We start from the raw sequence: 27,949 nt of genomic DNA, 5'->3' as shown, positions 1-27,949 counted from the left end.
GATATTGGACCCATTTGTGCTAAAAGCAGTGGAAAAACACTTCTTTATCTTATATTTGGTCAAAATGCCTTTTGATTCTCTACAATAATGAATACATTAAATAAATGTGTTACAGTTCTATACTTATGCAGTGTTTTGGGTCATTACTAGGATGTTGCTAGGGAATTACTAAATGGGTGCAAAAGTTGCTTACTGGCCCAAGTCAAAAGAGACTGTCCCTAAATCTCTGTGCCACCCTGATTCCTTCATATGTGTGGGGATCAGTCTATGGGACTTTTCACTCATGTTTCATCCGCCAGGCAGATGTTTCTATTCTGGAAAAAACATAAAAAGTCCAGAAGTATTCTAATGATCTTTTATGTAATCATAATGAATGTATATCTACTGTAAAAGGACACACTAAAGCTGAACATATAAAAACCATCTTAAGACAAATGTTTTGTGCCGAAGACTTTTGCAGAGTACTGTAGGAACACAACAACCAAACCACACATAGAAATAACCTTTTCATCATTTGACCACATTTTATTTTCAGTAAGACTTGGTTAAAGGTTTCTTAATATAACTACAGCATTGTTTGATATTACTTCAGCATACCTTATTACTAATATCCTTTATTATTGATATATTAAGTAGTAATAATAATCATTAAATGATTACTAATAATTTAAGAACCTAGCACAAAGGTTCTGGTTGGTGCAAAAACAAGAGGGTCATGTGGAATATCTAGAGTGCTGCTAAAGCATCCGTCACGTGGAGGAACCTCACAGTCGCTCGCCAAAAGTGCAGATCCGTCCTTTCCTAGCAATCCTGCCATTCTGAGCAGCAATGTGTGAAACAACTAAAACAAACAGTTCATGTTCCTTTCCCTCTTCCACCTCGAGTGAGAACTTAAATGTGTTTTCGTTGAAAGAAGATAAATATGTTTACAAATGACCATAGAGGTTTGAGCCCTTGTCTCTGTGAAGTCTGTTATGGTCTGCTATTACTATGAAGTCGCTGGATGCTACATGGGTCAGACAGATGTTCACGTGGGGCGTCCACCATTAACTCATGGCTTATCCTACTGTGCGCTGTGACGTGGTGGACAGGAGCGTCTGCGTTCTCCGCGGGTCCTTTCACCCCTCACGCGTCAAGAGAGAGACCTTGTGCGAAGACTCCTTTGAGCCGTTTTAGGGACTGACTACGAAGTTAAGGTTAAGCGGACTCCGCTCCAAGGTCTGTGGTTGAAGGCCGAGGGCTAGGTCTCTGGGTTGGGCGTAGCGAGTAGAGGAACGTTGTCTCGCCTCTTCCTGACCAGCGGAGGGCGCCGGTACTGCTCTCCGTCTGCCAGCGTCTGTGGAAGCACTTTGCGTTTGCTCTCAGGAAGAAGCAGGATGGATAGGACCGCGAGCAGAGCCAAAGAGGAGAGGACCACGTGCTGCAGGAAGTAGCCGCGGTGATTGCGCAGATCCATGAGAGGAGAACTGAGGCGGCCCACGCAACCCAGCGCCATCACAGCTCCAACGCCACTTCCTCTGTGGACACAACAATGGATAGATAAAATCAGGGTCCTGAAACTAAATGTTTTTAATTTTTGTTCCCATTCTGCCATTTTGAAGATTCTTTCCTAATGGTAACCGGTTAGAACAAAATAAAAGAAAGGTTAATAATGTTCTTCTTAAAATGACAGTACTGTGTGATAAAGGTGGGGGAAATCCCAGATGCAGTGTCTTACATACAAAAGTCCTCTTAATGATACAAATAAAGGAAATGTATATAATCTAGGCATTCATTGCTTATATTTTGAGATGTTTTAAATGCAGGCTCTATGCTTAGAAGCACATGTGACCTGTCCTCAGCAAGACGTCACAAAGTTAAACTGCCAAAAAACTGTTTATAAATGCAACAAAGTGATAAATATCAAATGAAAGGGATGAATCTGTAAGACAACAAACTATACATAAAGTCAACTTTAAATTATATTTTCCATAAAAAACTGCACATCAAATTGTGTCACTTTACGTCAACATGATTTATTTTTAATGATATATATATATAGTATATGTCTGTCTGTCTGATCTATCTATCTATCTATCTATCTATCTATCTATCTATCTATCTATCTATCCATCCATCTATCTATCTATCTATCTGTCAATCTATCTATATGTCTGTCTATCTATCTATCTATCTATCTATCTATCTGTCTGTCTGATCTATTTATCTGTCAATCTATCTATCTATCTGTCTGTCTGTATATCTATCTATCTATCTATCTATCTGTCTGTCTGTTGTTCTGTCTATCTATCTGTCTATCTATCTATCTGTCTGTTGTTCAACCTATATGTCTGTCTGTTCTATCTATCTGTCTGTTGTTCAACCTATATGTCTGTCTGTTCTATCTATCTGTCTGTCTGTATATCTATCTATCTATCTATCTATCTATCTATCTATCTATCTATCTATCTATCTGTCTGTTGTTCTGTCTATCTATCTGTCTATCTATCTATCTGTCTGTTGTTCAACCTATATGTCTGTCTGTTCTATCTATCTGTCTGTCTGTATATCTATCTATCTATCTATCTATCTATCTATCTATCTATCTATCTATCTGTTGTTCTGTCTATCTATCTGTCTATCTATCTATCTGTCTGTTGTTCAATCTATATGTCTGTCTGTTCTATCTATCTGTCTGTCTGTCTATCGGTCTGTCTGTCTGTCTGTCTGATCTATCTATCTATTGTTCTATCTGTCTGTAGTTCAATCTGTCTGTCTGTTCTATCTATCTATCTGTCTGTCTAAATACACACTATATATAAATAATTAAAAAATCTGATGTGTGTATATATGTCAGATTTCTTAATTATTTACATATATATATTTATATAGTGTGTGTGTGTGTGTACATATATATAATAAAAAAATCAGACGTGTATATATATATATGGTATATATATTAGGGCTGTCGATTTAACACTTTAATTCAGTGCGATTAATTTTATTACAAATAACGCGTAAAAAATTTTTACGCAATTAATCGTAATGCCTCGTATTAAGAAAGGCCGTAATTAACCGTAATAAGGAAGATTCCTGAGAAATGCTTGTAGTACCACCCGTTTACTCCAGAGGGCAGTAAGTGAAACTTCAGCTGTATAAGCAACACTCAGTTTATACAGTGAAGAAACACTTCAGCAGAACAACACAAACATGTGTCACGTTCTTGTGATCAAAACACTTGATGGAGCACAAATCTGAACTACGGGATCTCAAGATGTGTTTTAAGTATTAAACTATATTTAACTTGAAACAGTGACCTAAACATTTAATGTTTATGACGCAACACACCCGAGACGCTACACAAGCATGTCTGACGCAGGTGTACATTGACGGGTCCTTAAACAAGCCCTCATAATAAATCTCTGATTGATAAATTCACTTGTGTAATGGATTACTGTGAACTGTTGATCAATGATTGACTTATGATCAATAATATGGTAATAAACAATACATTGTATTCTAAAGCCGCTTTATGTCTTATTAATGACGAACTCTTCTGCCACAAGAACGTAACGCATTTTAATTATCATATATATCAATCAATGTAAACATTATAATAATGTCAAATATAATACTGTAGCATGGTACCTGATGACGGTTGGCATGACTTCAGCGGTGAAGAGGACGGAGAGAGAAGCAGCCGCTTGAGACGAGAACAGGCCCATTACAGAGAACACCGTCATGGCGGACTCACTCAAATCTGCACGGACACAAAATCATCTGAACGTTAAACGTCTATTTTACATTTCATTTGGATAATTTTATTGGTGAATCTCATGAAACCTGTCAAGAACATGTCCGGGTCATATTTCATCCCAAAATACAAAATAAAATAAATCTATTTTGCATAAAGAAAATTACACGTATTTTAATGACCATTGAACATTATTTTTTTTTTATATTAAGCACATTTACAGAGATATATGTGCTTATAATATCTATTACCATTCTCGTTACATTGTCATAGGTGAGAGAAAAATAAATGTGATTTTTATGTGTCGTTGTCAATAATCAATAATCATTCAGACACAGTAAATGAAGTACATAATCAAAACAGTCAAATAAAATAATGTTCGTCTTACAGTCCATGAGCCCGAGCAGGATTAACGAGGCCAGTCCAGTCAATGTCATGGCCAGAAGAAGAATTCCACGACGACCAAACCGGTCCACCGTTGCCCAGAGCAACAGCCAAGCTCCGCCCCCTGCACATACTGACAGCAGGTACGTCCAATAGAAACTGGGGACGATGCCTCTGACGTCGCCTCTGAATGAACTGTAGCAGTGACTGATGCCATGAGCGATGAACCTGAACAAAAGATGCAATTTAACGTTTCATATTCATGCACTGCACAGTAAAAGTGATCAACAATGAAATGAGGTACCACAGATCAATTTAACTTCAAAGCTAAATGCTTATTTAAGCTAAAAAAGTTAGCAACCCATTTGACTTCCTTAATCTGACACATTTCATAGTGAAATTGGTCATTCAATGAGAAACAAATGAAGGGCGGGACTTGATTTTATCCATTGTTATTGATTGGATCCATGGCCGGGTTTGGGGTTGGTGGCTGGAGGGCCTTGTCCCCCTAGATTTTCCTTGTGTTTAAACGTGCATTAAAGCACCCACAATTGAATAACATTGGATGCACCCCCATTAAATGGGCCCCCCGAAAATCGCATCATAGGTGTAAAGTGTCTCTTGAATCCAGCATGTGCTGAGTGACTCCAGCCAGGCTTCCTAAGCAACCAATTGGCCCGGTTGCTAGGGAGGGTAGAGTCACATGGGGTAACCTCCTCGTAGTTGCTATAATATGGTTTTCGCTCTCATTGGGGCACGTGGTGAGTTGTGCGTGGATGCCGCAGAGAATAGCATCCACATGGCTACGTCATAAGACGGTCTCAGACGCAGAGGCAACTGAGATTCGTCCTCCACCACCTGGACTGAGGCGAGTCACTATGCCACCACGAGGACTTGGAGCGCATTGGGAATTGGGCGTTCCATACTGGAACCCAAAGTTTTTCCACACAAGAATACTGCGGCCGTACCATGGTACAGTGATTGTATCAGATGATATCAGTAACTGTATGGTACTTTGATGTGTTTATGAAACTCATAAACTGAGATTTGCATGTGGTACTCCAATATTGATTTACTTCAGCGATTGACCACAAACATCAAGTGCATCTGATCATTTAGACACACAGGGAAGTGTATGTATCAGTATGAATGACTTACGATGTGAATCCCAGCACGCAGAGATTTTTCCAGATGTTTCTGCTATGTAGCAGCTCTGGAAAGGACAGTAGGGGACGTCCAGGAGACGAGGACGAATCAGTGTCCAACTCTACACAAACAAGAATGGTTCCGTCAGAATGAAGCTAACATAACATGAAGAAACTGCTGCTCTGCTTGCCTTCCAGACTAAATGAGCTGGAACATTCAACAATAAAGCCATTTTTAAACAGACCTATAAAGCTGTCGTCATCTCTCTGTCGCTCGTTGCGTTCACTGAAGGAATTCATGTCTCCCGTCCGCTCGGAGAGCAGCAGCCAGCGCGGTGATTCTGGGAAAACTCCCGGGATCCTGAAGACAAACAAACGGAACATCATCAGCCTTGCTAACAGCACGCATGGGAGAAAACACTTAGTGGGATGGTCTGGTTGCCATAGAAACGAGAGCGCTTCATCAAGGGAGTGCTAATGTGCTCTGGCTGCACTTAATGCCTCGATGCTTCACAGGGAATTTTAGATCAATATTCCTGGATGAAGGTGCAGTCACATTGCATTTAGGCCCATCGACTACTGAGCTTCACTTACTGTCCTGAGCGTGTCTCTTCACGACGAGACAGATTACAAAGTCAAAACTTAAAAATAACATGCACAGTTGAATGATTCACAGTAAGAGCAGGAACATCTACCATGTCTGGGGCATGTTGCTATATGGTTGCTAGGGTCCAATGTATGATTGCTTGCTCTTGGCTAGGCATAAGCTAAGGTGATACTTAAAGGCTTCTTGTTAGCCCGAGTCAGAAGAACACACTTCCACACATGACTCCACGATGTTCTGAGAGATATAGGTTTTTTCTATACACTTGCTAGGGTAATCCCATCCAGTTGCTAGGCAGTTTCCAGAGTCAAAATAGCCAACCCCCATGTCTCGACAATGTTCTGGTATTGAGATATGGGTGCTGTAGTACTGTTGCTAGGGTGCTCTGAATGGTTGCTAGGGCATTGCTAGGCAGCTCCCAGGGTGATTATTAATGGCTGCTTCTTGGACCCAGTCAAAAGAGCCAACCCCCATGTCTCTACGATGTTCTGGTGTTAAGATAAGGGTGTTACACTACTGTTGCTAGGGTGCTCTGAATGGTTGCTAGGGCATGTTTAGGCAGCTCCCAGGGTGATTATTAATGGCTGCTTCTTGGACCCAGTCAAAAGAGCCAACCCCCATGTCTCTACGATGTTCTGGTGTTAAGATAAGGGTGTTACACTACTGTTGCTAGGGTGCTCTGAATGGTTGCTAGGGCATTGCTAGGCAGCTCCCAGGGTGATTATTAATGGCTGCTTCTTGGACCCAGTCAAAAGAGCCAACCCCCATGTCTCTACGATGTTCTGGTGTTAAGATAAGGGTGTTACACTACTGTTGCTAGGGTGCTCTGAATGGTTGCTAGGGCATGTTTAGGCAGCTCCCAGGGTGATTATTAATGGCTGCTTCTTGGACCCAGTCAAAAGAGCCAACCCCCATGTCTCTACGATGTTCTGGTGTTAAGATAAGGGTGTTACACTACTGTTGCTAGGGTGCTCTGAATGGTTGCTAGGGTATTGCTAGGCAGCTCCCAGGGTGATTATTAATGGCTGCTTCTTGGACCCAGTCAAAAGAGCCAACCCCCATGTCTCTACGATGTTCTGGTGTTAAGATAAGGGTGCTGTACTTCTGTTGCTAGGGTGCTCTGAATGGTTGCTAGGGCATATCTAGGCAGCTCTCAGGATGATTATTCATGGCTGCTTCTTGGACCCAGTCAAAAGAGCCAACCCCCATGTCTCGACGATGCTCTGGTGTTACAATAAGGGTGCAACACTACTGTTGCTAGGGTGCTCTGAATGGTTGCTAGGGCATGGCTAGGCAGCTCCCAGGGTGAATATTAATGGCTGCTTCTTGGACCCAGTCAAAAGAGCCAACCACCATGTCTCGACGATGCTCTGGTGTTTAGATAAGGGTGCTGTACTACTGTTGCTAGGGTGCTCTGAATGGTTTCTAGGGTATGGCTAGGCAGCTCCCAGGGTGAATATTAATGGCTGCTTCTTGGACCCAGTCAAAAAAGCCGACCCCCATGTCTCTATGTTTTTTTGATCCGAAGATATCCCTCTGAGAACATTTAAATGCGAGTCAAATTTAAGGGTTTGGTGGCTAAGGTGCTCTGGATGGTTGCTAGGGTATGGCTATGAAGTTTCTACGGTGATACTGAAAGACTGCTTGGAAGACAGAGTCAAAAGAGCCGACCCCCGTGTCTCGATGCCATTCTGAACTTGAGATGTGATCCCACCGATTTAAGTTAAGTCTATGGGATTTTTCGGCCAATTTTTAATTTTTCACTAACCCATAGCACAGGAACAAAGACAGAGGAACAGCTCCGGTTCCTAACAGCCCCCTCCAGGACTGACACCCGAGAGCGACACCCAACAGCAAGAGTTCACCCGCAAAAATCGTCATTCCAGACATCATAGTCGCTAACAGTCGCAGTGAAGGGTCACAAAGCTCCAGACCTACAACAGATCAAACAAAAACACTTTCAGAATTAAGAGATAATGCAAACTGATGGCATTCGATTGATCGCTGAACGACCATCTGTTGGGGCTTTTCCACGGCACGGTACAACTCGACTGGACTCTGCTCGCTTTTTGGGGGTTTTCCACTGTGGATAGTAGCTGGTACGAGCCGAGCCGATACTAAATGTGACGTCAAAATCCTGCAGATCACTGATTGGTCAGGGAGAATCGTCCAGCATCACTGTATTTCCGACACGCGACATCAACCCGCTAGTTTTAAAGTTAGCAACAACGATAGCAGTATCATTTGTTCACGTGGATTTCGAATTGTGAAAAAAGTACGCCGTGGTCAATAAACGAGGTGCAGACGGTCCACTTGTTAGCGATGAGTGAAGCGATAAAGTTTTTCAGGATGTGTCTCAGCTGATGGCCGCACACGGCTACCGACGGACCGTGTAGCGAAAAGTAAAAAACTTAAGTGACGACAGAACCATCAAGGAAAAGTGGAAGTGGTTCGACCAAACGGACGCTATCTAGACCAGCGAGCAATGGGAGGGAGAGTGCGCTGGACCCGGACACGGCGTTGTTGGGGTCTACAATGGAGGATGGTACGTTTTGTTACGTTAACTCTATACTCTGCTTGAAACCTTTATTTAGTTGAGCAGCTACTGGATGCTTCTAAAACAACCAGCCCAATTTAACCGTTACACTTGTGTAAAATCAGCATCAACAACTGCTTTATGCAGCACAGTGAGCTAGTAGCTAACAGCTAGCGCTCGTGTTATTGTTTATTGTTTTGTGTCGTGTTTAAGATGATGTCATGGCAGTAGAGGTGGCGTAACTATGACGATCAGCCTATAATCCCGCCCACGTTGAGGCGGCACTAATGCAGTGGAAATGCAAGCTCAGAAAAGTAAAGTGACTCGAGTTGAGGCGAGTCGAACCGTAACGTGCCGCGGAAAAGTGCCTAAACAATGGTAATGTAGAGGACTGGCTGAGTCTGTTTGCTCTCAAGGTTTTGCACCCTCCACTACCTATTAGAGGTCGACCGATAGTAACTAAGGTGGCGGAAAGGGCCGATAACCGATTAATCGCCCAACAGTTAAAAATACAATTATAGTCTTTCCATACTGTGACAATTACACAGCAGCAGAAACAAGCCCGAAACACACAGAGGACTCTTATTTTGCCCCAGCACCGTTACAATCCTCTATATTTAAGTATTTCCCAAATTACCAATATGTTTACTAGATGAAGAGTTTTGTGTTTGTAACTTTCCCCATTAATAACGAATAAGGTACGTTATCATTCGCAAGATATGAAGTTGGAGACACGATTCACGTTTCCATACATTCTCATTCATCTTTGCATGCTCTCACTTCAATTATCAAAATAACGAAATATGCACCCAAGTGAGGATAAACATATGGGTGAATATTGTCAATAATGAAAGATTTAGATGTAGCAAATCCCTGCTTGATTATTTTTTATTGGCTTCCAGCAACTCATTTAGGCATAGATTTTTGCCGATAATGATGGTCCCAAAAAGCAACTATCGGCACGGTTAATCAGTAAAACTAATATACCGGCCTGCCGCTCATTCACGGGACCTCAAATCAAATACTGCATGTCGTGCCATGTTTGAAATCGTTGACACCATGGATTGTTGGTGGCGTAGTGGACTAAAGCACATCACTGGTAATCAGAAGGTTGCTGGTTTGATCCCCACAGCCACCACCATTGTGTCCTTGAGCAAGACACTTAATCCAAGTTGCTCCAGGGGGATTGTCCCTGTAATAAGTGCACTGTAAGTCACTTTGGATAAGTCATTATGAACTGTAATTATATGGAAAAGAGCAGCGTGAAGATTCTGCAATGGACGTGTACCGTGTTACAGGTTTGGAGCAACTTAAGAACCGTTTTGGTTCACTCAGATAAAGTCTCACAGGAATGAAATGTTAAACCAGTGCTGACCCATCCGCTCAGTTCGTGTTTGACTTACGTGAGACGTACAGTGTGAGGTAGACGCCAGTGCTCAACGCAGCGAGACAGAAACGCATGGTGATGAAGACAGGCGGTGAAGGTGAGACACATACCAGCACACCAAACACCACCGTGAGCGTCAGCGAGACCAGAAGAGATTTACGTCTGCCTAATCTGAAATAAAATCAGGAAGAATTCAACAAATACTCCCACTTTTATATCAAGAATACACTGGACTGAGTGATATATATTAATATATGATAAACATTAATGATATATATATATCAAACTGAAGTTATAAATCAGTTCATCATAATAGACAATATTTACCTGCATAAAGATTGAAAAGCCGGTCTAATGACTAAATAAATCATGCATTGCAACGGTTGGTTGTGATATTCATGATGTTGCTTCATATTTATCATCAGCAATTATATTGTGATATGGGTCACTGAAAAATAAGGTTGTGTGAGGTCACATAAAATCAGAAATCGCACGTCAAGTTCGACAAAATGTCATCATCTTTGTCCCGTCAATTTTTGAAAAACATTTACAGCATTTTCTACAAAACATAAATAAATAAATGATTTAATGACTTTAAAAATGACGTGTGGTGTCAAGTGTCCCACAAAAGTGAAGCCAAAACGTCTCGATCGCCCCCCGGTGGCTGGTCCTAGTATAGGTCATAAGCCCCGCCTCCCCATGTTATTCAACGGGACGTGAGACCAACTAAACAATTCAATTACACTTCACATATCTTTTTTCCAAAGATAGTTTCTGTCATTTACTGTCGTTTCTATCACGATGATGTCATTTCAAGTGTTTGTTTTCAAAATAAGTTTGTTTTTAGTTATTTGATGCTATAAAAACGCTGCTGTGACATCATGATTGACAGCTGTGATTGACAGGTTCTCTGTGCGAAGTAGTCACTGAAGCACCAACTGACTTTTTTTCGGGATCTTCGGAGGACTGAGGAGATTGGAGCTTTAAATTTAATATCTAAATTTCTATAATTAATTATTTCACACCGTCATAAGAGAGTGAGGGCGGGGCCTTGATTTCACGGCTTTACTTCCTGCTCACTACTGCACAGGTCTGGTCCCGAAATCGCAACTGCGCAGACTCAAGTCCCAAGATGTCACACAACACAACATGACCGGCAGCCATATCACCCTGCAGCCTGGTTGAGCCTGGCCAGTACCTGGATGGGAACCTCCTGGGGAAAACCAAGGTTGCTGCTGGTGGTATTAGGGAGGCCAGCAGGGGGTGCTCACCCTACGGTCTGTGTGGGTCCTAATGCCCCAGTATAGTGACGGGGACACTATACTGTAAAAAGGCACCGTCCTTCAGATGTGATGTTAAACCGAGGTCCTGACTCTCTGTGGTCATTAAAATCCCAGGACACTTCTCGTAAAGAGTAGGGGTGTAACCTATCTATCATGGCCTCGTATTAATCTCCATCCCTGAATTGGCTACATCACTCTACTCTCTCCTCCCCACCAATAGCTGGTGTGTGGTGAGCGTTCTGGCGCACTATGGCTGCCGTCGCATCATCATCCCTATGCTATGTAAAGCGCTTTGAGTGCCTAGAAAAGCGCTATATAAATGTAAGGAATTATTATTATGATATGTTTTGAAATGCTGACGCGGAGATTAAGCTGATGTAGATCGCACAGTATTATAATACAAACATGCACAATAAGTCAATACAAAAGCAGCGTCGTTGTGAAATAAAGCTGAGCCGTACCTGCTGTTCTGCTTGAGCAAAACTTGCCTGTCAGAGCGTCTACAAAGGAAAGTCTGCACCATTATATTCTGTATTTAATTCATCCTTTATTAAAGTTCAAATAATAAGGAAGCGGGCTGTATAAGGGTCAATGACGTGACGCCTACATTTTCTGTCCAACTGCACTTTTTTCAGTTAAAAAAAGGTTTAAATGCATAAAAAGATACCATATATATGTAGTACCTCTCTATTATATGTACTCACTTTAACTTTTCAAAAACCTTTATTTATTTGTAATTGTTCTGTTATTTAAAGTGTCAAAATATCATGTGGTGCGACCGTCCGGCCATGACTGCGGTTTTGAAAACATCTTTGAAATGACTCTAAATTTATTCAAATTTATTCAATATTTCCAAAGTGTTTTGTAGTCCTGAACCAAATTGCAAAGCATTTGTATTTATATTTCCATCATAATATACAAACAAACTTTGTCCGATGGTGTCGGTTTTATGAAATATCATGTGGTGCGACCATCAAGAAATGACCACTTTGGGACTTTTATGTTGAAATCCATTCAAAGACAGGAAGTTGCAGGATGTACCAGTTTGCCAAGGACCCATGGAAGCAGCAAGCAGGTTTGTAACTCTCTCACAAATTTGGAAAAAAAGTTCATTTTTAACGGCTGGTATGTAGTTGCCACATTTGGATATCATGTGGTATGACCTCAAAAAAACATTGAATATTATTCTTTTTCTACAAATATATATTTTGATTATAAATTTCATAGTGACTTTTTGTGGGAAGCTAGCTTGTTTAATTTAGGTGGATAATTCTGTGCCTGTAAATTTGAACTGAACTTGAAAATATCATGTGGTGCGACCATTGCAGTGTGTTTTCCATGATAGATATATGTCCTAGATTGGCAGTTTTTGTGCTTTTATATTCAATTAATGATTTATATACGTAAAGTACTTTATTTTAGTATTAATTGGAATAGATATTTATGCAGTCATTTTAGTAATTTTTTCTAATATTTAAGACACAATGGTTTATGTTTTATCTTTGTACAATATCATGAGAAAAATACAAAAATATAATTTAGAGAATGTCATTTCACTTTGGTAATTATGCATTCATTGTTTATTTATGTATTTATATATTTATAACTGTTTTCATCTATTTTACCAGAAGATTTGCACTCCCAAGCAAAGTAAAAAGCGCTCGCCATATTAATTCTGACCCTGCAGAGTACCTTGCTATGATAAGAGAAAGGTATGTTAAAACATTCTTAAAACTTAAAAGAGCTGTTCAACAAAAAGCTAGAAACTTTTAGCCAAACTGTTCTTCACGTTGATTTTTTGAAAAACTATACCTGCAAGGTGAGTACAGAAATACAAGCTTATCAATTTGGAGGCAGCCGAAAGCAGGCCACAATACACACTTCTGTCCTCTACACAGTCCATGGCACCAAATGCAACACTGTCAGACAGCCTCCGCCATCATGAGCTGGCAGTGTGGGCAATCCTGGAGCCCATACTGAAAGAGTTTCGGGGAACCTGCCCACAGATTACGGTTCTACACATAATCAGTGATGGACCCGTTACACAGTACAGGAACAAAGCAAACTTTTACCTCCTTAGTACTGTGCCTTTCCTTTCTGGGTTCAAGCATGTTACATGGAATTATTCAGAAAAGTCTCATGGAAAGGGTGCCCCGGATGGCATTGGCGGTGCCGTAAAGAGGGATGTTGATCTCTGTGTTCAACGAGGAGGCGAGCTGCAGACTCCACTGGACTTGTATGAGATGCTGGCCAAAAAATCAGGGTCAACTATTACTCACCATTGGATAAGCGAAGAGAGCATTCAAAAGTATGATGAGCTGATTCCAGGCAAATTGATGGCTGTGAGGGGCACCTTAAAGATACACCAGGTTTTGTCTTCACAAGCTGCACAAATTAGTCATAGGGAGGTGAATGCTTCTGCAAGCATGCCGAAATGAAGACATGCCTATGTTACCAGCCAGTGAAAGTAGACCTGAGGGACACCATGTGCCACACTGAGGATCCCTCAAGTGCACCTGAGCCTCCAAGGGAACAAGCTAGTCTTCAAGACTTGAGTGGCAAGTTTGTGATCGTAACCTATGATGAGCTTCCATATGTAGGCCAGGTCCATGAGGTTGTCCGAGAGGAAGTCCAGGTTAGCTCCATGCGGCAGGTGGGTGAAAAGAACTTATTCATGTGGCCACAAACTCCAGATGTCATTTTCTACTGTAAAAAAGATGTTCATGCTGTCATCTCAGAACCTGAGCCAGCAACCTCACGCTACTCTAAGTTGAGCAGTCAAGATTGGACAAAGTTCAGAAATAACTGGGGTTAATAAATGCTTGCAGTTTACACCATGTACCTCACTTTCACGTGGACATTCCAAATACCCATCAGCAACATGATGATTGTCAAGTTAAATTAAATGTTCAAAACAAAGCCATGAATGTGTGCTGCACTTCTAAATGTTTGTGATGAGAGTTTTAGAAAAAAAAAAATGTTTATGAAATGTTTGTGTTCATGAAAATTCTGTGAAATTTTAATAAAATCTGTTTTAAATCTCCAGGTAGGGAATGAGGTTTTGCCCCAAGTGAAGGAGTTCAAGTACCTCGGGGTCTTGTTCACGAGTGAGGGGACAATGGAGCGGGAGGTTGGCCGGAGAATCGGGGCAGCAGGGGCGGTATTGCACTCGCTCTATCGCACCGTTGTCACGCGAAAGAGAGCTGAGCCGAAAGGCAAAGCTCTCGATCTACCGGTCAATTTTCGTTCCTACCCTCACCTATGGTCATGAAGGTTGGGTCATGACCGAAAGAACTAGGTCAGCGAGTACAAGCGCCGAAATGGGCTTCCTCAGAAGGGTGGCGGGCTTCTCCCTTAGAGATAGGGTGAGGAGCTCAGTCATCCGTGAGGAGCTCGGAGTAGAGCCGCTGCTCCTTTGCGTTGAAAGGAGTCAGTTGAGGTGGTTTGGGCATCTGGTAAGGATGCCCCTGGCCGCCTCCCTAGGGAGGTGTTTCAGGCACGTCCAGCTGGGAGGAGGCCTCGGGGAAGACCCAGGACTAGGTGGAGAGATTACATCTCCACACTGGCCCGGAACGCCTCGGGTCAGCCCAGTCAGAGCTGGTTAATGTGGCTCGGGATAGGGAAGTTTGGGGCCCCCTGCTGGAGCAGCTGCCCCCGCGACCCGACTTCGGATAAGCGGTTGAAGATGGATGGATGGATGGATGTTTTAAATCTATTTTTTGTATGGAATTTATCATTTATTGATCTCTTTAAATATATTTGTGACTATATGAGGTCTTCGTGTCATTTGGAGCGACCACTCATCATGTGGTGCGACCAAACCTAGCAATTACTGTATTCAATTCAAAATAAAATATTTAATTTATGTGACTGAAATATTAATCACTGATACAGTATGCTTAAGTGAATGATATTTTTTAAACATTTTTATCAGTTTTATGCGATTTACAGGAAAAATAAGGCTTTATTTACATTTAAGAAGGTGACTGTGACATTGAAGAACAAAAATATGAGATCATTTATAAAAAAATCACAACAAATGCAAATCATTTATTTCTTAACACTTTATATTACTGAGAACTTGTTAAAAATGTTATTCAGGTTAAGGAAAATGTATGAATTTTAAGATAAATCACGGTCGCACCACATGACATTTTTCTAGGCCACGGCGAATTCATCTAGATGAAAAAACACTAAAATCACTTAATTAAAATTTTTAATATGAATTTATGTGTACACAACATTCTTAATGTTTGAACAATTGCAATAGATATCCTTATTTTGGTCATTTTAAAATTGGCCTGTTGAAAATCCTTATACGTCATTGACCCATAAACAAGCACAAACTCTGAAACTGGCATTTGACTGGCATTTGTGTGTGCGGTTAGAGCCGCTTATATGAGTCGTGTGCAAACTTCTCCCTGCTGATACACTGTCCCGCGTGGAGACGCTCAACACTAGCCTCGTTTCCATCCGCATTTCGCACTATTTTGTGATCGACAATGTGAAAATGCAGAAAATTAAATTTTGACATTTGCCGCCTTCTGCCCGTTTCCATTCAAATGGCCTTTTATGGATATAAAGGGTGTGCGTGATGACGTCATGCCTAAAAAACACTGTCGTGTAAGTTTTGGTTTAGCGCAAAATTAATCTGCCCTGAAGCCGTTTCCATTCAGAAATGTGTTTATCGCTAATTCACCTCCCAGATGTATGGAGGACAAAACATGCAAAAATAATAAATAAATGTAACAATAAGAAAATAAAAGGAATACATTTCTTGATAAAACAAATATAATTCGTTTTTAATTGAATTTATTCCTTTATTATTTTCTCTTTTTATTTTTTTTATTTAAAACTTTTTTATTCTTTCATTTGTTTTTTTATTATTATAATTTATTTATGCATTCATTTATTTTCATATTTATTTATTCCCACATGTATTTATTTATATATTTAAATATTCCCACATTTATTTATTTTTGTATTTATTCTTACATTTCTGTCTCTTGTATGATAATGATGTGGGCGTGTCCTGACAATGATGTGGGCATGTCCTGCTCACCATTGGTTTATTGTAGATTGAAGCATGTGCTCGATTACTCTGGACTTGTTCTGATGTGACGTCAGGTCATATATTGTGTAAACTAAAGCTATTTGTGGGGCTAAAAACATAAGATTTATTGGTTATACTACAATCACAAAATAAATGTGGAGCTGTTTCTTCTACAAAACCACAAAATGAGCAAGTTTCATAAATGATATGATTTAACCTTGTCCTTTTTTTTCCGGTGTATATAACTTCATATTTTGATGTCTGCAAATCCATAATATTGTTTTCTGTTGTTATGATTGTTCATTGTAAAAGATACAACCATGCTTCATTTCCCTGATCGTTTATGTGTGTATGTATAAGTTCTGCAATAAAAACAAAATCTATAGCTGACGCTTTACATATATCTAGAGAGTTGCACGACATGCGAATGAAGTCGATATCTGCGCATCAAATAACTGTTTCATTTAGAGTAGAGGTGTTGATTGATGTTTTGGGAGAGCTGTACACTGGTATGAATGTCGTAGCACATCCTGGATTATTAAACTCTCTGCAAAACGAGTCAGGGAGTGCTGAGGTGGGACGTCCATCTGCTTCCGATAAGTACTATTGAGCTCTCGACCAATGATGCACTGGAGCTCCGCAAGGACCGCCTCTCTCATTTACATGTTGCACAAAGAAAAGTCAAAATAATTACATGTATAAAAAATAAATAAATAAATATATATGGGAATAAATAAATATATACAAATTAATGAACACATAAATAAAAAATAATATGCAAAATAAATGAATAAATAATTAAAAGTTAAAAAGAATAAAAATAAATTTAAAAATAAATATAGAAAATAATAAAGGAATAAATTTAATTAAAAACTAATTATATTTGTTTTATTATATGATTTATATGATTTATTCCTTTATTTATTTTTTTATTATTAAATTTATTTATTTATTATTTATGCAGGTTTGGGCCTCCATAGAGATGTCCCTAATTTCTTTCCTGTGAAGTTTGGGTAAAATGTGGAGATTATTGAGACTATTCACTGACATTAGCAGTTTACTGTTATTTTAATTAACAAATAAAAGCAATCAGAAGAGGAGGAACTGCAATCAAAATGTTGCAGTTGCCCTTCTGATAGGACTGTAATATCGGTCCTGATGTTGCACCTATCACAAGTTGCCAACGGTTACGACCTGCAAGTATTAGTGAAAACGTTCAGTCTCAGTCTCAGGATCATCAATCGGTGTGTTTATGATGTGTGACAGATATTAAAGAAACATTGATGCGTGTAATATCAGAGTTAACATATATGATACATTCCTGATATTCAATATTTTGAGAAAAGTCCAGAACATTCTGAGAACGTCATTCAGCCGACTTTATTCATCTACAGAACAGGGTAAAGCTCATTTAAGTTTGAGAAAAGAAAAAGCATATATGGGTCTAAAACAAATATATTTTTTTTTCGTTTGGTAATTTATTGAATTTAATACAGGGGATTTTACCGGCATTTTTTCAAAAGTAAAACTAAACAATAATTTAATAGACCCCTTCACGGTTGACGTCACAGGAAAATTCGAAGTGCGTAGTGTGCATGTCGGGGTCAGAAGTCAGAACGTTCCATCGTGTCTCGTCGTGTGTTATCCAGATAATTTCTCGTCAACATGCCTACTTGTTGTGTCGTGGATTGTGCAAATCGCACCAGCTGTGGAGTCAAGTTTTTCAGGATTCCTGCAGGATCTCATCCTTTAAAAAAAAATAAGATGTCATCTGTGGCTGCAAGCAATTAAACGGGCAGACTGGGACAATGCTATGATCCAAGAGGCTCGTGTTTGTAGTGCTCACTTCACATCAGGTAAAGTTATCCTTTATCATCCCTTTCTATTAGATTAAACTCGAATCCCTGGATTACATGAACAGTTTTCTGTACACTAGTCTATAACGTTAAACCTATGCTGGTTAATATATATTTTTTTAAATGTCATGGACCCGTGTCATGCTTCAGAGCAGCCAGCTGATAGCTAACGTTAGCAGTTAGCCGCAGGCTAGTGCCAACTTTGTGACAACAACATTTGTTTAACTGTTACTTACCATGGCTTAACTCTAGCCATAGTAAGTAAACAACAGTTTTATGTAAACTGTAGACTGATTTAATAGTTAGGTGAAAATTGATATCTGGCATTAAGTGTGACCTGTGTCATGCTACAGACTTCGCAGACTAGCTTTTAGCGCTTTCACAGTAGATCGCGTTGCAATCAATGTGTGCAATTGTTTTTTTTTTTTTTTTGGTAGGAGAGGCATCACTTGACTCCAGTAGTCCTGACTTGTGCCCTCCTTGTTTGTGTACAAAAAACAAAGCCAGACACCTAAGACAAAAATGGAAAGGTACGAAAAAATCTAGATATCGAATTAAAAAGATACAGCATTTTAATTCCTTGTTCATGTAAATTATTAATTACATTTAAATGTAATTTAATTAAAGCAATATTGTGCAGGCCTAGTTTAACTAGACAATGATTAAATGGTTTCACACAGCACTAATTGTTCCTTTTGTTTTCCTTTAGGTATCTGAGGAAAAGGAAGCGAGATGAACGCCCTGACATGCAACCTGTTTCTTTCCAGACTGACACATAACTTTCCTTTATCAGGAGAAGATCCACATATGCCTCATGCTAGAATCCACTGACTATAAATGTACTCTATATAACCTGTGCAGTTTATTCCAAGTCTTCAGTTAATTATCCTGTAGTTTTTGGTTAGACATATTTAGATAATAAAAATTATACACTGCAAATCATTTTAATTGAAAATGTTCTCCTCTTATTTGTCAGATACTTTATTAGAATAAATCCGTAAAAGAGGACCAAAGCTGCAAGTTGAAAAGAGGTGTGTAAAATAACTGGGGAAACTGTGCAGAAAAAGACTTTAACCATCAGTCCAAAAGTATCAAATGCTGATATATATATTATAAACTATTTGTTTTGATATAAAATAATAGGCTAGTGTTCACTGAAACCTGACTTGAGAGTATATTTGTATTTTATGAACAGTTAAGATATGCATGTATGTAATTATGTATACCTGCAAGGCATATTGTAAAAGTCTATCTACTGTTGTATTGTTCTCTTTTGTAATCCACATAACAGAAAATGCAGGGTATAATATGTATTTAAAATTGAGATGGGGTTGTGAGAAGTAACACAACTACTATGATGAGCGTACAGTGTTGGCAAAGGCTCTAAATGTAAAGGTGCGTTCAAGCCAATGCAATTATGCATTACAGTGTAAGATGGCTGTAGAATGTCAAAAAACTTGGGAGGAGTAATGAAAATAAACAAAATGTACATTTGGCAAAAGGAATCTTATCTATGCTCTGTCAACTATTACATGCCTGTGGCTCTGGCGGTGGCACTAGATCTACTCCTGACCGTTTCTGGAAGCTGCCTATCTAGCCTGCCTGTCCTCTTTGGTTTGTGGAAGCTGATTTTCTTTAATGGGGCTGGTTCGACTTCTTTCCTGCTTAAGTCTTTCCACTTGCACTCTCCAGAAGTGACTGCTGGTTTCTCTGTCCATCCCATTCTAACACAAATTTCAATTTTGAATAAAATTGCAGCTGCATGACTGCAGCATGACCCAAGCCTGAAATTAAATCACATATAATGCACATGTCAAATCAATATCCTTCATGAGTGGGTCTTGAAATTAACACTTGCTCTCAGCAAATGGGTCTGCAGGTAAGCTACAAACTAAATACTACTAACATGTATACATTTAAAAACAATTTTTTTTAGCAGTAGCTACCCTAGAGGAAAGGTGACGGATGCAGGGTATAAGTGATTAGTGGTCGTGACAGTTTTCTAGGGAAATAAAACCATCAAGTCAAGGAAATCAGTCTACAGTGCATCCATCTCCAATGATAAATACTTAACGTTACCCTGCCATGCAGGTGCAATTTGCAGTATGGATGTAGCCTTCCCGCTTGTTGATCACAACCCAGGCTTGGTACATAGAGGTGTTTTTCCCTTGGCGCTGGCTCGGTAAAACCTCCGCTTTTAACACACAAAAGTCATCGCCTATATCGCTATATAAAACCTTCTGGACATGACCACAGACTACGTAATTATACGCATCTAGCGATTTGTAGGCTCTTAGTTTTTCTCGCGTGTAAACACTCGGCTTGTCCACCAGATAGCTGTATATGGCGGGCCAGTGAATATCTGGCCACTTGTTGACGTTGTCTACCCATTCTGTTATGAGCTCGGGATCAGGCAGACAATCGCCATTAACTAAAACAAGTTTGTTGTGGTAATGTTCCCGTTCCTGTGGTGGCAAAGACAGTGCATAAGTCGACACAATATGCCGGTCTATTATCCGCGCCATTTTTTCTGACCCCATGCTGCGCGCGCAACCAACCTAGCATTCGAATGTTTACAAACATTGAAGGTGCTCGAATTGGGCTTTAAGTGTTCCAAAAAACAAGCACTGATGCTTTTCTCCAATTATTGTGTATTTATTCTTAATTTAAAACATCTTTACGCACAGAAATTATGTTTTTTGTACTGTGGGCTAATTTCATGACTGCCGTTTATTATTTTGACTGGTGTGGAAAAGATACTTTAATAAATAAACGGATGTATATCACAAACAGTGTTCATGTGTGCAGATCGGCTCTATATGCCGTAAAGATCAATCCATAATCACGTACAATAAACTGGCTTTCAATACTGTCGTCATGGTAACACAGGTTAACGATTGGGGCAAACTCTGTCATGTGACACTACATTTTTGCATTAATGCCAATTTTATTGACTAAAATTGTTTCAAACCAGTTTTTCACAACATTTGACGTATCGACATATCGAGTTTATGCGCTTGAGTTAAACGGAAAAATATCATGTCGACATTTGTGACATTTTAGCGATAATGTCCGCTTTATTTTGATGCGCTAAAACTTTTTCCGCAAAAAATCCTTTGATGGAAACGTAGTTACTGGCGCACGCTCGCTGCAGCTAGATTATAACGTGATTGCTCGTGACACAGTGAATTATAATACTACTGTCACGTGTGTATATTATCCTGAAGAAAATCAGCAGCTCTATAAAGAATGAGTTTGTTTTTGTGAGATAAAGATGGATAAAAATCAAGTGAACAGAAAGGTGAGATAGTCTTCGCCCAATATACAATGCCAACAAACATTTTTTTTTTTTTCCTAATATAAATATCTAAAACTCCTTATGTACTTTTAGGATTTTTAGATATTTTTAAATGGCAAACAAGATAAAAACAGGTGATACAAGAGGATTTTATGCCGTGAAATTTTTAATTAAAAGTAGTTTTCCCCTTTAATTCAACACGTCATTTAGAGGTATTTATAAAAGATGATTTTGCCCTCTTTATTGTTAGTAAGCACGTTTAATACAACCTTTTAAGTTGTGCACAAGCTGAATAATCGGTTAAGAGCGAACGATTCATCGTTGCAATAATCGCCGAATAATCGTTCGATTAGTCGATTATAAAAATAATCGTTATTTGCAGCCCTAGTGCCGAGTGACTCCAGTCGGGTCTCCTTAGCAACCAAATTGGCCCGGTTGCTAGGGAGGGTAGAGTCACATGGGGTAACCTCCTCGTGGTGGTGATTAGTGGTTCTCTCAATGGGGCGTGTGGTGAGTTGTGTGTGGATCGTGGAGAGTAGCATGAGCCTCCACATGCTGTGAGTCTCCTTAGCAAACAAATTGTCCCGGTTGCTAGGGAGGCTAGAGTCACATGGGGTATTTTACATTCCTCGAGGTTCACTTATAATATTAGTAAAGTTTTTTGCGCATCATATATTTTGTAAAACTCTACCCTCACTCGGACACTCTCTCAGAAACGCTCAGTTTTGGCGCTGCTTAAACGCCGGACAGTAAATGCCCACAGTTATGCCCACTGATTCATCACGTCATGACCCCTTTAATCGATCTAAAAAATGAGTGTCACATCATTGACCCATATCACAAATTTACCATGCAATTTGATATATGAACCAGCACCAGACAGACAAAGAGAGACATATGTTTGCATTCTCACCGGTCAGACATGTATCCAAATGCCAGACTGCCAGTCAGGATGCCCAGTATGAAGCACACCTCCTCTACTGGAACCAGCCAATAGTGTGTGCAAACCAGATCCCACTGGAACAAGACAGGAAGTGAGTCGTCATTCAGTAACAGCGCCATGCAAACACAATTAGCACTTTAAAAAGACTTCCTGTTCATAAACAATATGGACACGGTGAACTTCAGAGACACCCAAATGGTTTAGAGTCCATATTTGTTCTTGTATGCTACAGTGGCACAAACACAGTAAGCAGGCTTAAAGGACATTTTTGCAATAATAGAGGTGTTTATGGAGATTATACACGAGAGCATATGTGTAATTAAACCCCACGCACAGCTGCAAAAATGCCTACGACATTATTCAACTCTACTGCTTCTAAAGAGTTCATGTCAGGACCGCATGTAATGCACAGAAGAGTTTATCAGCGGTGAGGAAAGTGACTAAACCAGTTCTACAGCACACATGACTCGTCTTTAAGGTGGGGAGCGTCTCTGGCTACACTAACCACAAAGAGCGGCTTAAACAAAAGCATTAGCTGCCTTTATCTTGACATTTCCCTCCTTGTTCATTCTTGATTAAACCGTAATTGTAACAGTAACAGTTTAAAAACAATTGTCTATATTGTCCTTCTTCTGCAGAACGCAAACTAACATATTTTGGTATTCTGTCCTGACAATGCAAGTCAATGGGGTCTAAAACTCTCAAGCTCCAAAAAGGACATAAATGCAGCCTAGAAGTCATCCATACGATTTATGTGGTTTAATCCATGTCTTCTGAAGCTATACGATCAGCTTTTTTTAATACAATAAATCTTGCCACAATCATGATTTGAAGCTCGATCACACTTCCTGCACTTAATGCATGCACGTGTTACATTTTGGTCTGTTTCTCACCCAAAGCCATTTGTATTGCTTTAGAGGAAATGGATTAAACCACTGGAGACGTATGGATTACTTTTATGCTGCCTTTTTAGGGCTTGAACGTTTTGCACCCCATTGACTTGTATGGACAACACACCGTCTCCATTCAAATATCTTCGTTTGTGTTCAGCGGAAAGAATGTCATTCCGAGTTTGAGACGACATATGGGCGAGTACATGAGAAGACAGTTATCATTTTTGGGTGCACTATCCCTTTAACGGACTACACTGGTAACGCTGTGGACGGATGCGGACAGAACACCGTACTTAAATACTCTGAGAGTGTTTCCTGTTGCTAAGGAACCAGAATCATAAAATTCCTATCCGCACCAACGACCAATGACCAATCAGAAAACACACCTCTGTGACAATGTTATTCCTCAGTCCCTCCGTGACATTGTAGTCAAACCCGGCTTTACAGTCCGTGAGCCCAGACGGCGTCCCGTTGACAAACACATACTGTTTGCACTGGTCAAGACCCTCGTCTCCTTTCTCAGCCCGTAACGAGGCATTGAGCGCCTGAGGGACGGGCGAGGGTCCCGGCAGGAGGCAGCGGAAGGGCGACGTCAGGGTCAGGAGCGGGTCAGAGGACAAAAGAAAGGACAGGAAGAGGTTGGGAAGTATGGAGAGAGCAATGAGGAGCCTTTGCTTCTTACGACCCAAAGCCAGAACCATCACCTCTCCGGTGGGAGGCAGGGAGGGCGCCAGGGGGAGGCTGGAGGGGGCGGGGGATGACAGCGTGGGAGAGGAAGGGAGGGAAGGAGGGGGAGGTGGACATGGGGATGGGGAGGCCAATGGGGAAGAGGGTGATGTCATCGTTTGAAGTATTTTGTGTTAATGCGTCGTTGGGTCCAGCATTACGCTCTCATCCGTCTACTGATGAACCCGCCAGAGGGTAAAGGGAGAATGAGAGAGAAAGATGGACGTCTGAAACCACCTGCCAAAGAAAAGTTAAAGTGGCATGAAATCATATTACTACTGTACTTGAGTATTTCTGTAAATCTATTAAAAAAATATTTCAACATTAGCAAGGATAGCTAGAACGACAGAGAGACAGACAGATAGATAAACAACGGAGAGACAGACAGAACAACAGACAGAGAGATAAACAGACAAATACATAGATAGAACAACAGACAGACAGACAGATAGATAAACAAACAGACAGACAGACAGACAGATAGACAGACAACAGACAGAGAGAGAGACAGCTAGACAGAATGAACAAGCGACAGACAGACAGACAGATAGATAAACAACAGACAGATAGATAAACAACAGACAGACAGACAGATAGATAGATAAACAACAGACAGAGAGAGAGACAGACAGATAGATAGACAACAGACAGAGAGAGAGACAGACAGACAGACAGAACAACAAACAGTCAGATAGACATACAGACAGACAGAACAACAGACAGAGAGAGACAGAGACAGACAGACAGAATGAACAACACAGACAGACAGACAGATAGATAGAACAACAGACAGATAGACAGATAGAACAACAGACAGATAGAACAACAGACAGTTAGATAAACAACAGATAGAAAGACAGACAGATAGACAGAATGAACAACACAGACAGATAGATAGACAGATAGAATGAACAACAGACAGACAGACAGATAGACAGATAGATAGATAGATAGATAGATAGATAGATAGATAGATAGATAGATAGAACAACAGACAGACAGAACAACAGACAGACAGACAGATAGATAGAACAACAGACAGACAAAACAACAGACAGACAGATAGAATGAAGATAGAATGAACAACAGATAGAGAGACAGATAGATAGATAGAACAACAGACAGACAGACAGATAGATAGAACGACAGACAGACAGATAGATAGAACAACAGACAGACAGAACAACATACAGATAGACAGACAGATAGATAGATAGAACAACAGACAGACAAAACAACAGACAGACAGATAGAATGAAGATAGAATGAACAACAGATAGAGAGACAGATAGATAGATAGAACAACAGACAGACAGACAGAACAACAGACAGACAGACAGAATGAACAACAGTCAGACAGACAGATAGAACAACAAACAGACAGACAGACAGACAGACAGAACAACAGACAGACAGACAGATAGATAGAACAACAGACAGACAAAACAACAGACAGACAGATAGAATGAAGATAGAATGAACAACAGACAGAGAGACAGATAGATAGATAGAACAACAGACAGACAGACAGATAGATAGAACGACAGACAGACAGATAGATAGAACAACAGACAGACAGAACAACATACAGATAGACAGACAGATAGATAGATAGAACAACAGACAGACAGACAGATAGATAGAACGACAGACAGACAGATAGATAGAACAACAGACAGATAGAACAACATACAGACAGATAGATAGATAGATAGATAGATAGATAGATAGATAGATAGATAGATAGAACAACAGACAGACAGAGAGATAGATAGAACAACAGACAGACAAAACAACAGACAGACAGATAGAATGAACAACAGACAGTCAGAGAGATAGAATGAACAACAGACAGACAGACAGATAGGACAATAGGCAGACAGACAGACAGACAGACAGACAGATAGATAGATAGATAGAACAGACAGAACAACAGACAGACAGAGAGATAGATAGAACAACAGACAGACAAAACAACAGACAGACAGACAGAATGAACAACAGACAGACAGACAGATAGGACAATAGGCAGACAGACAGATAGATAGACAGAACAACAGACAGACAGACAGATAGAACAACAGACAGCCAGAGAGATAGAATGAACAACAGACAGATAGGACAATAGGAAGACAGACAGATAGATAGACAGAACAACAGACAGACAGACAGACAGAACAACAGACAGACAGACAGAATGAACAACAGACAGTCAGACAGACAGATAGAACAACAAACAGACAGACAGACAGAATGAACAACAGACAGTCAGACAGACAGATAGAACAACAAACAGACAGACAGACAGAATGAACAACAGACAGTCAGACAGACAGATAGAACAACAAACAGACAGACAGACAGAATGAACAACAGACAGTCAGACAGATAGATAGTAAATAATGTAAACAATAAAACTGCTCTATTAAAAGTATTTTAGCCTCTAACAACATATTTGTGTAACAGTTTGTACTTGTCATCTACATCTCTGTGAAGTTTCCAGATGAATGATTGACACGAGTGAACATATGGTGAAAAGAAAGAATATAAAAATGAAATTGAGACATGAAAGACTGAATACATAAAAGAGTGAGCAGATGAAATAGTGACATGAAAGAACTGGTGAACACATGAAAGAACAGAATGAAAGAGAGCTTCAGGAATGTCCGTGTTACATAAGAACTGCAATAATCAAACTGCGAAATGAACGTTATTCATGTGTTCGTTTAAATAATAACATATATTTATGATGTATCTCACCGGCTGCTGCTGATCTCTAGACTGAGATCAATGTGAGACCACAATGAGATCCGATGGTTTTACAGCAAAGCTGATGGTTGTGGTGGTCCAGTCTGAGGTGGATCACAGAGGTTTCGGCCCCGTCCAGAATATTAAACCGCTCTCCACTGACACAAACGCTTCATGCTTTAATTCTGCTGTTTGACGCGTTCAGCTCGCCAGAGATCACACCAAACACACGCGTTACATGAATGTAAACGAAGCGTCGACGCAGCAGCAGCAGCCAATGGACCAAACCAGTTCCTCAGGCGAGAAAATCAGCGAGGCGGAACAACTGGCACAACAGAGGAAAACATCGGGAACATTCGGACAACATTGGGAGCATTCGGACAACATCGGGAACATTCGGGCAAGATCGGAATCATTCGGGGGGACATCGGAAGCATTCGTTGAAGACGCAGCTGCAGTACACAACTACAGTCACTCGAGGTCACCGTTCAAAGCAAAATCGACCAAATTAAGTTTAAAATAATGTAACGGATGCAAAAAATAACGTTACTGTTTTGAAGTCTATTTCTTCTATATCAGGTCTGAATCATTACAGCTGCCTCTCTTTCTTATGGATGTTCACATGGTGAAAAATTATGTATTAAAAAATGGTTTGATTAAACTGTACACCATCACCTCAATCAATATGTGAATGGAGGACCACCAGATCAAGACCCTGTCATGGCCAGCCCAATCTCCAGACCTGAACCCCATTGAACACCTCTGGAATGTGATCAAGAGGACGATGGATGGCCACAAGCATCAAACAAAGCCGAGATGCTTGAATTTTTGCACCTGGTGTGGCATAAAGTCACCCAACAGCAATGTGAAAGACTGGTAGACGGCATGCCATTATCTGAATATAAATGCTCTAAATGACAATATTTTTATGTGGAATTGGGCAGAAATGTTGTCAGTACTTTCTAGAATAAAACAAACATGTTCATTTTACCCAAACACACACCTATAAATAGTCAATCCAGAGAAACTGATAATATTGCAGTGGTCTCTTATTTGTTTCCAGAGCTTTTATGAGTTAACTCGATTTTAGTGCGATAAAATCACTAACAAACCTTTTATCCATAAAGTTATAGCAGAGATATCGCCAATATTCAAATTTGGTTGCCATGACAACGTAACACTCATAACCCTATAACGGCTGTAAAAGCGATGATTTAGACAACTTTACAGCAAAAATAATTCATGAGTTTTAAAATAACTATTAATGAGTGTTTTATAAAATTATAAACGTCACATTTCTGACTATAAACACTCCAAAAATGGCCCCCATTGACTTCCATTGTAATTGTCTCACTGGAAC

At 40.0% G+C, this 27,949-nt stretch overlaps 1 protein-coding gene across 1 annotated transcript; it reads right to left on the bottom strand.

Annotated features, from left to right (window-relative positions):
* Nucleotides 1–434: 434 nt before the first annotated feature.
* LOC127635294 (solute carrier family 22 member 17-like) lies at nucleotides 435–27,074 on the bottom strand. Its single transcript, XM_052115211.1, has 10 exons — nucleotides 26,602–27,074; nucleotides 23,502–24,078; nucleotides 22,193–22,296; nucleotides 9,806–9,960; nucleotides 7,635–7,800; nucleotides 5,508–5,623; nucleotides 5,276–5,384; nucleotides 4,122–4,345; nucleotides 3,628–3,739; nucleotides 435–1,517 (listed from the first exon to the last, which is right to left on the bottom strand). Exons 2-10 carry the CDS (start codon nucleotides 23,955–23,957, stop codon nucleotides 1,241–1,243), a joined length of 1,719 nt encoding a protein of 572 aa, XP_051971171.1. The 5' UTR covers nucleotides 23,958–24,078; nucleotides 26,602–27,074; the 3' UTR covers nucleotides 435–1,240.
* Nucleotides 27,075–27,949: the final 875 nt, after the last annotated feature.

Source organism: Xyrauchen texanus, chromosome 42 (assembly GCF_025860055.1).
Source record: "Xyrauchen texanus isolate HMW12.3.18 chromosome 42, RBS_HiC_50CHRs, whole genome shotgun sequence".
Taxonomy (NCBI): domain Eukaryota; kingdom Metazoa; phylum Chordata; class Actinopteri; order Cypriniformes; family Catostomidae; genus Xyrauchen; species Xyrauchen texanus.
This window is presented reverse-complemented; position numbering and strand designations above follow the sequence as displayed.

Excerpts from the sequence above, each read along its gene's own strand:
- LOC127635294 (XM_052115211.1), bottom strand. The coding sequence starts at position 23,957 with ATGACATCACCCTCTTCCCCATTGGCCTCCCCATCCCCATGTCCACCT. Across the intron at positions 4,346-5,275 it reads TGCGTGCTGGGATTCACATC|GTTCATCGCTCATGGCATCA; the intron begins GTAAGTCATTCA and ends TCTTTTGTTCAG. Across the intron at positions 3,740-4,121 it reads CCTGCTCGGGCTCATGGACT|ATTTGAGTGAGTCCGCCATG; the intron begins GTAAGACGAACA and ends GTGTCCGTGCAG.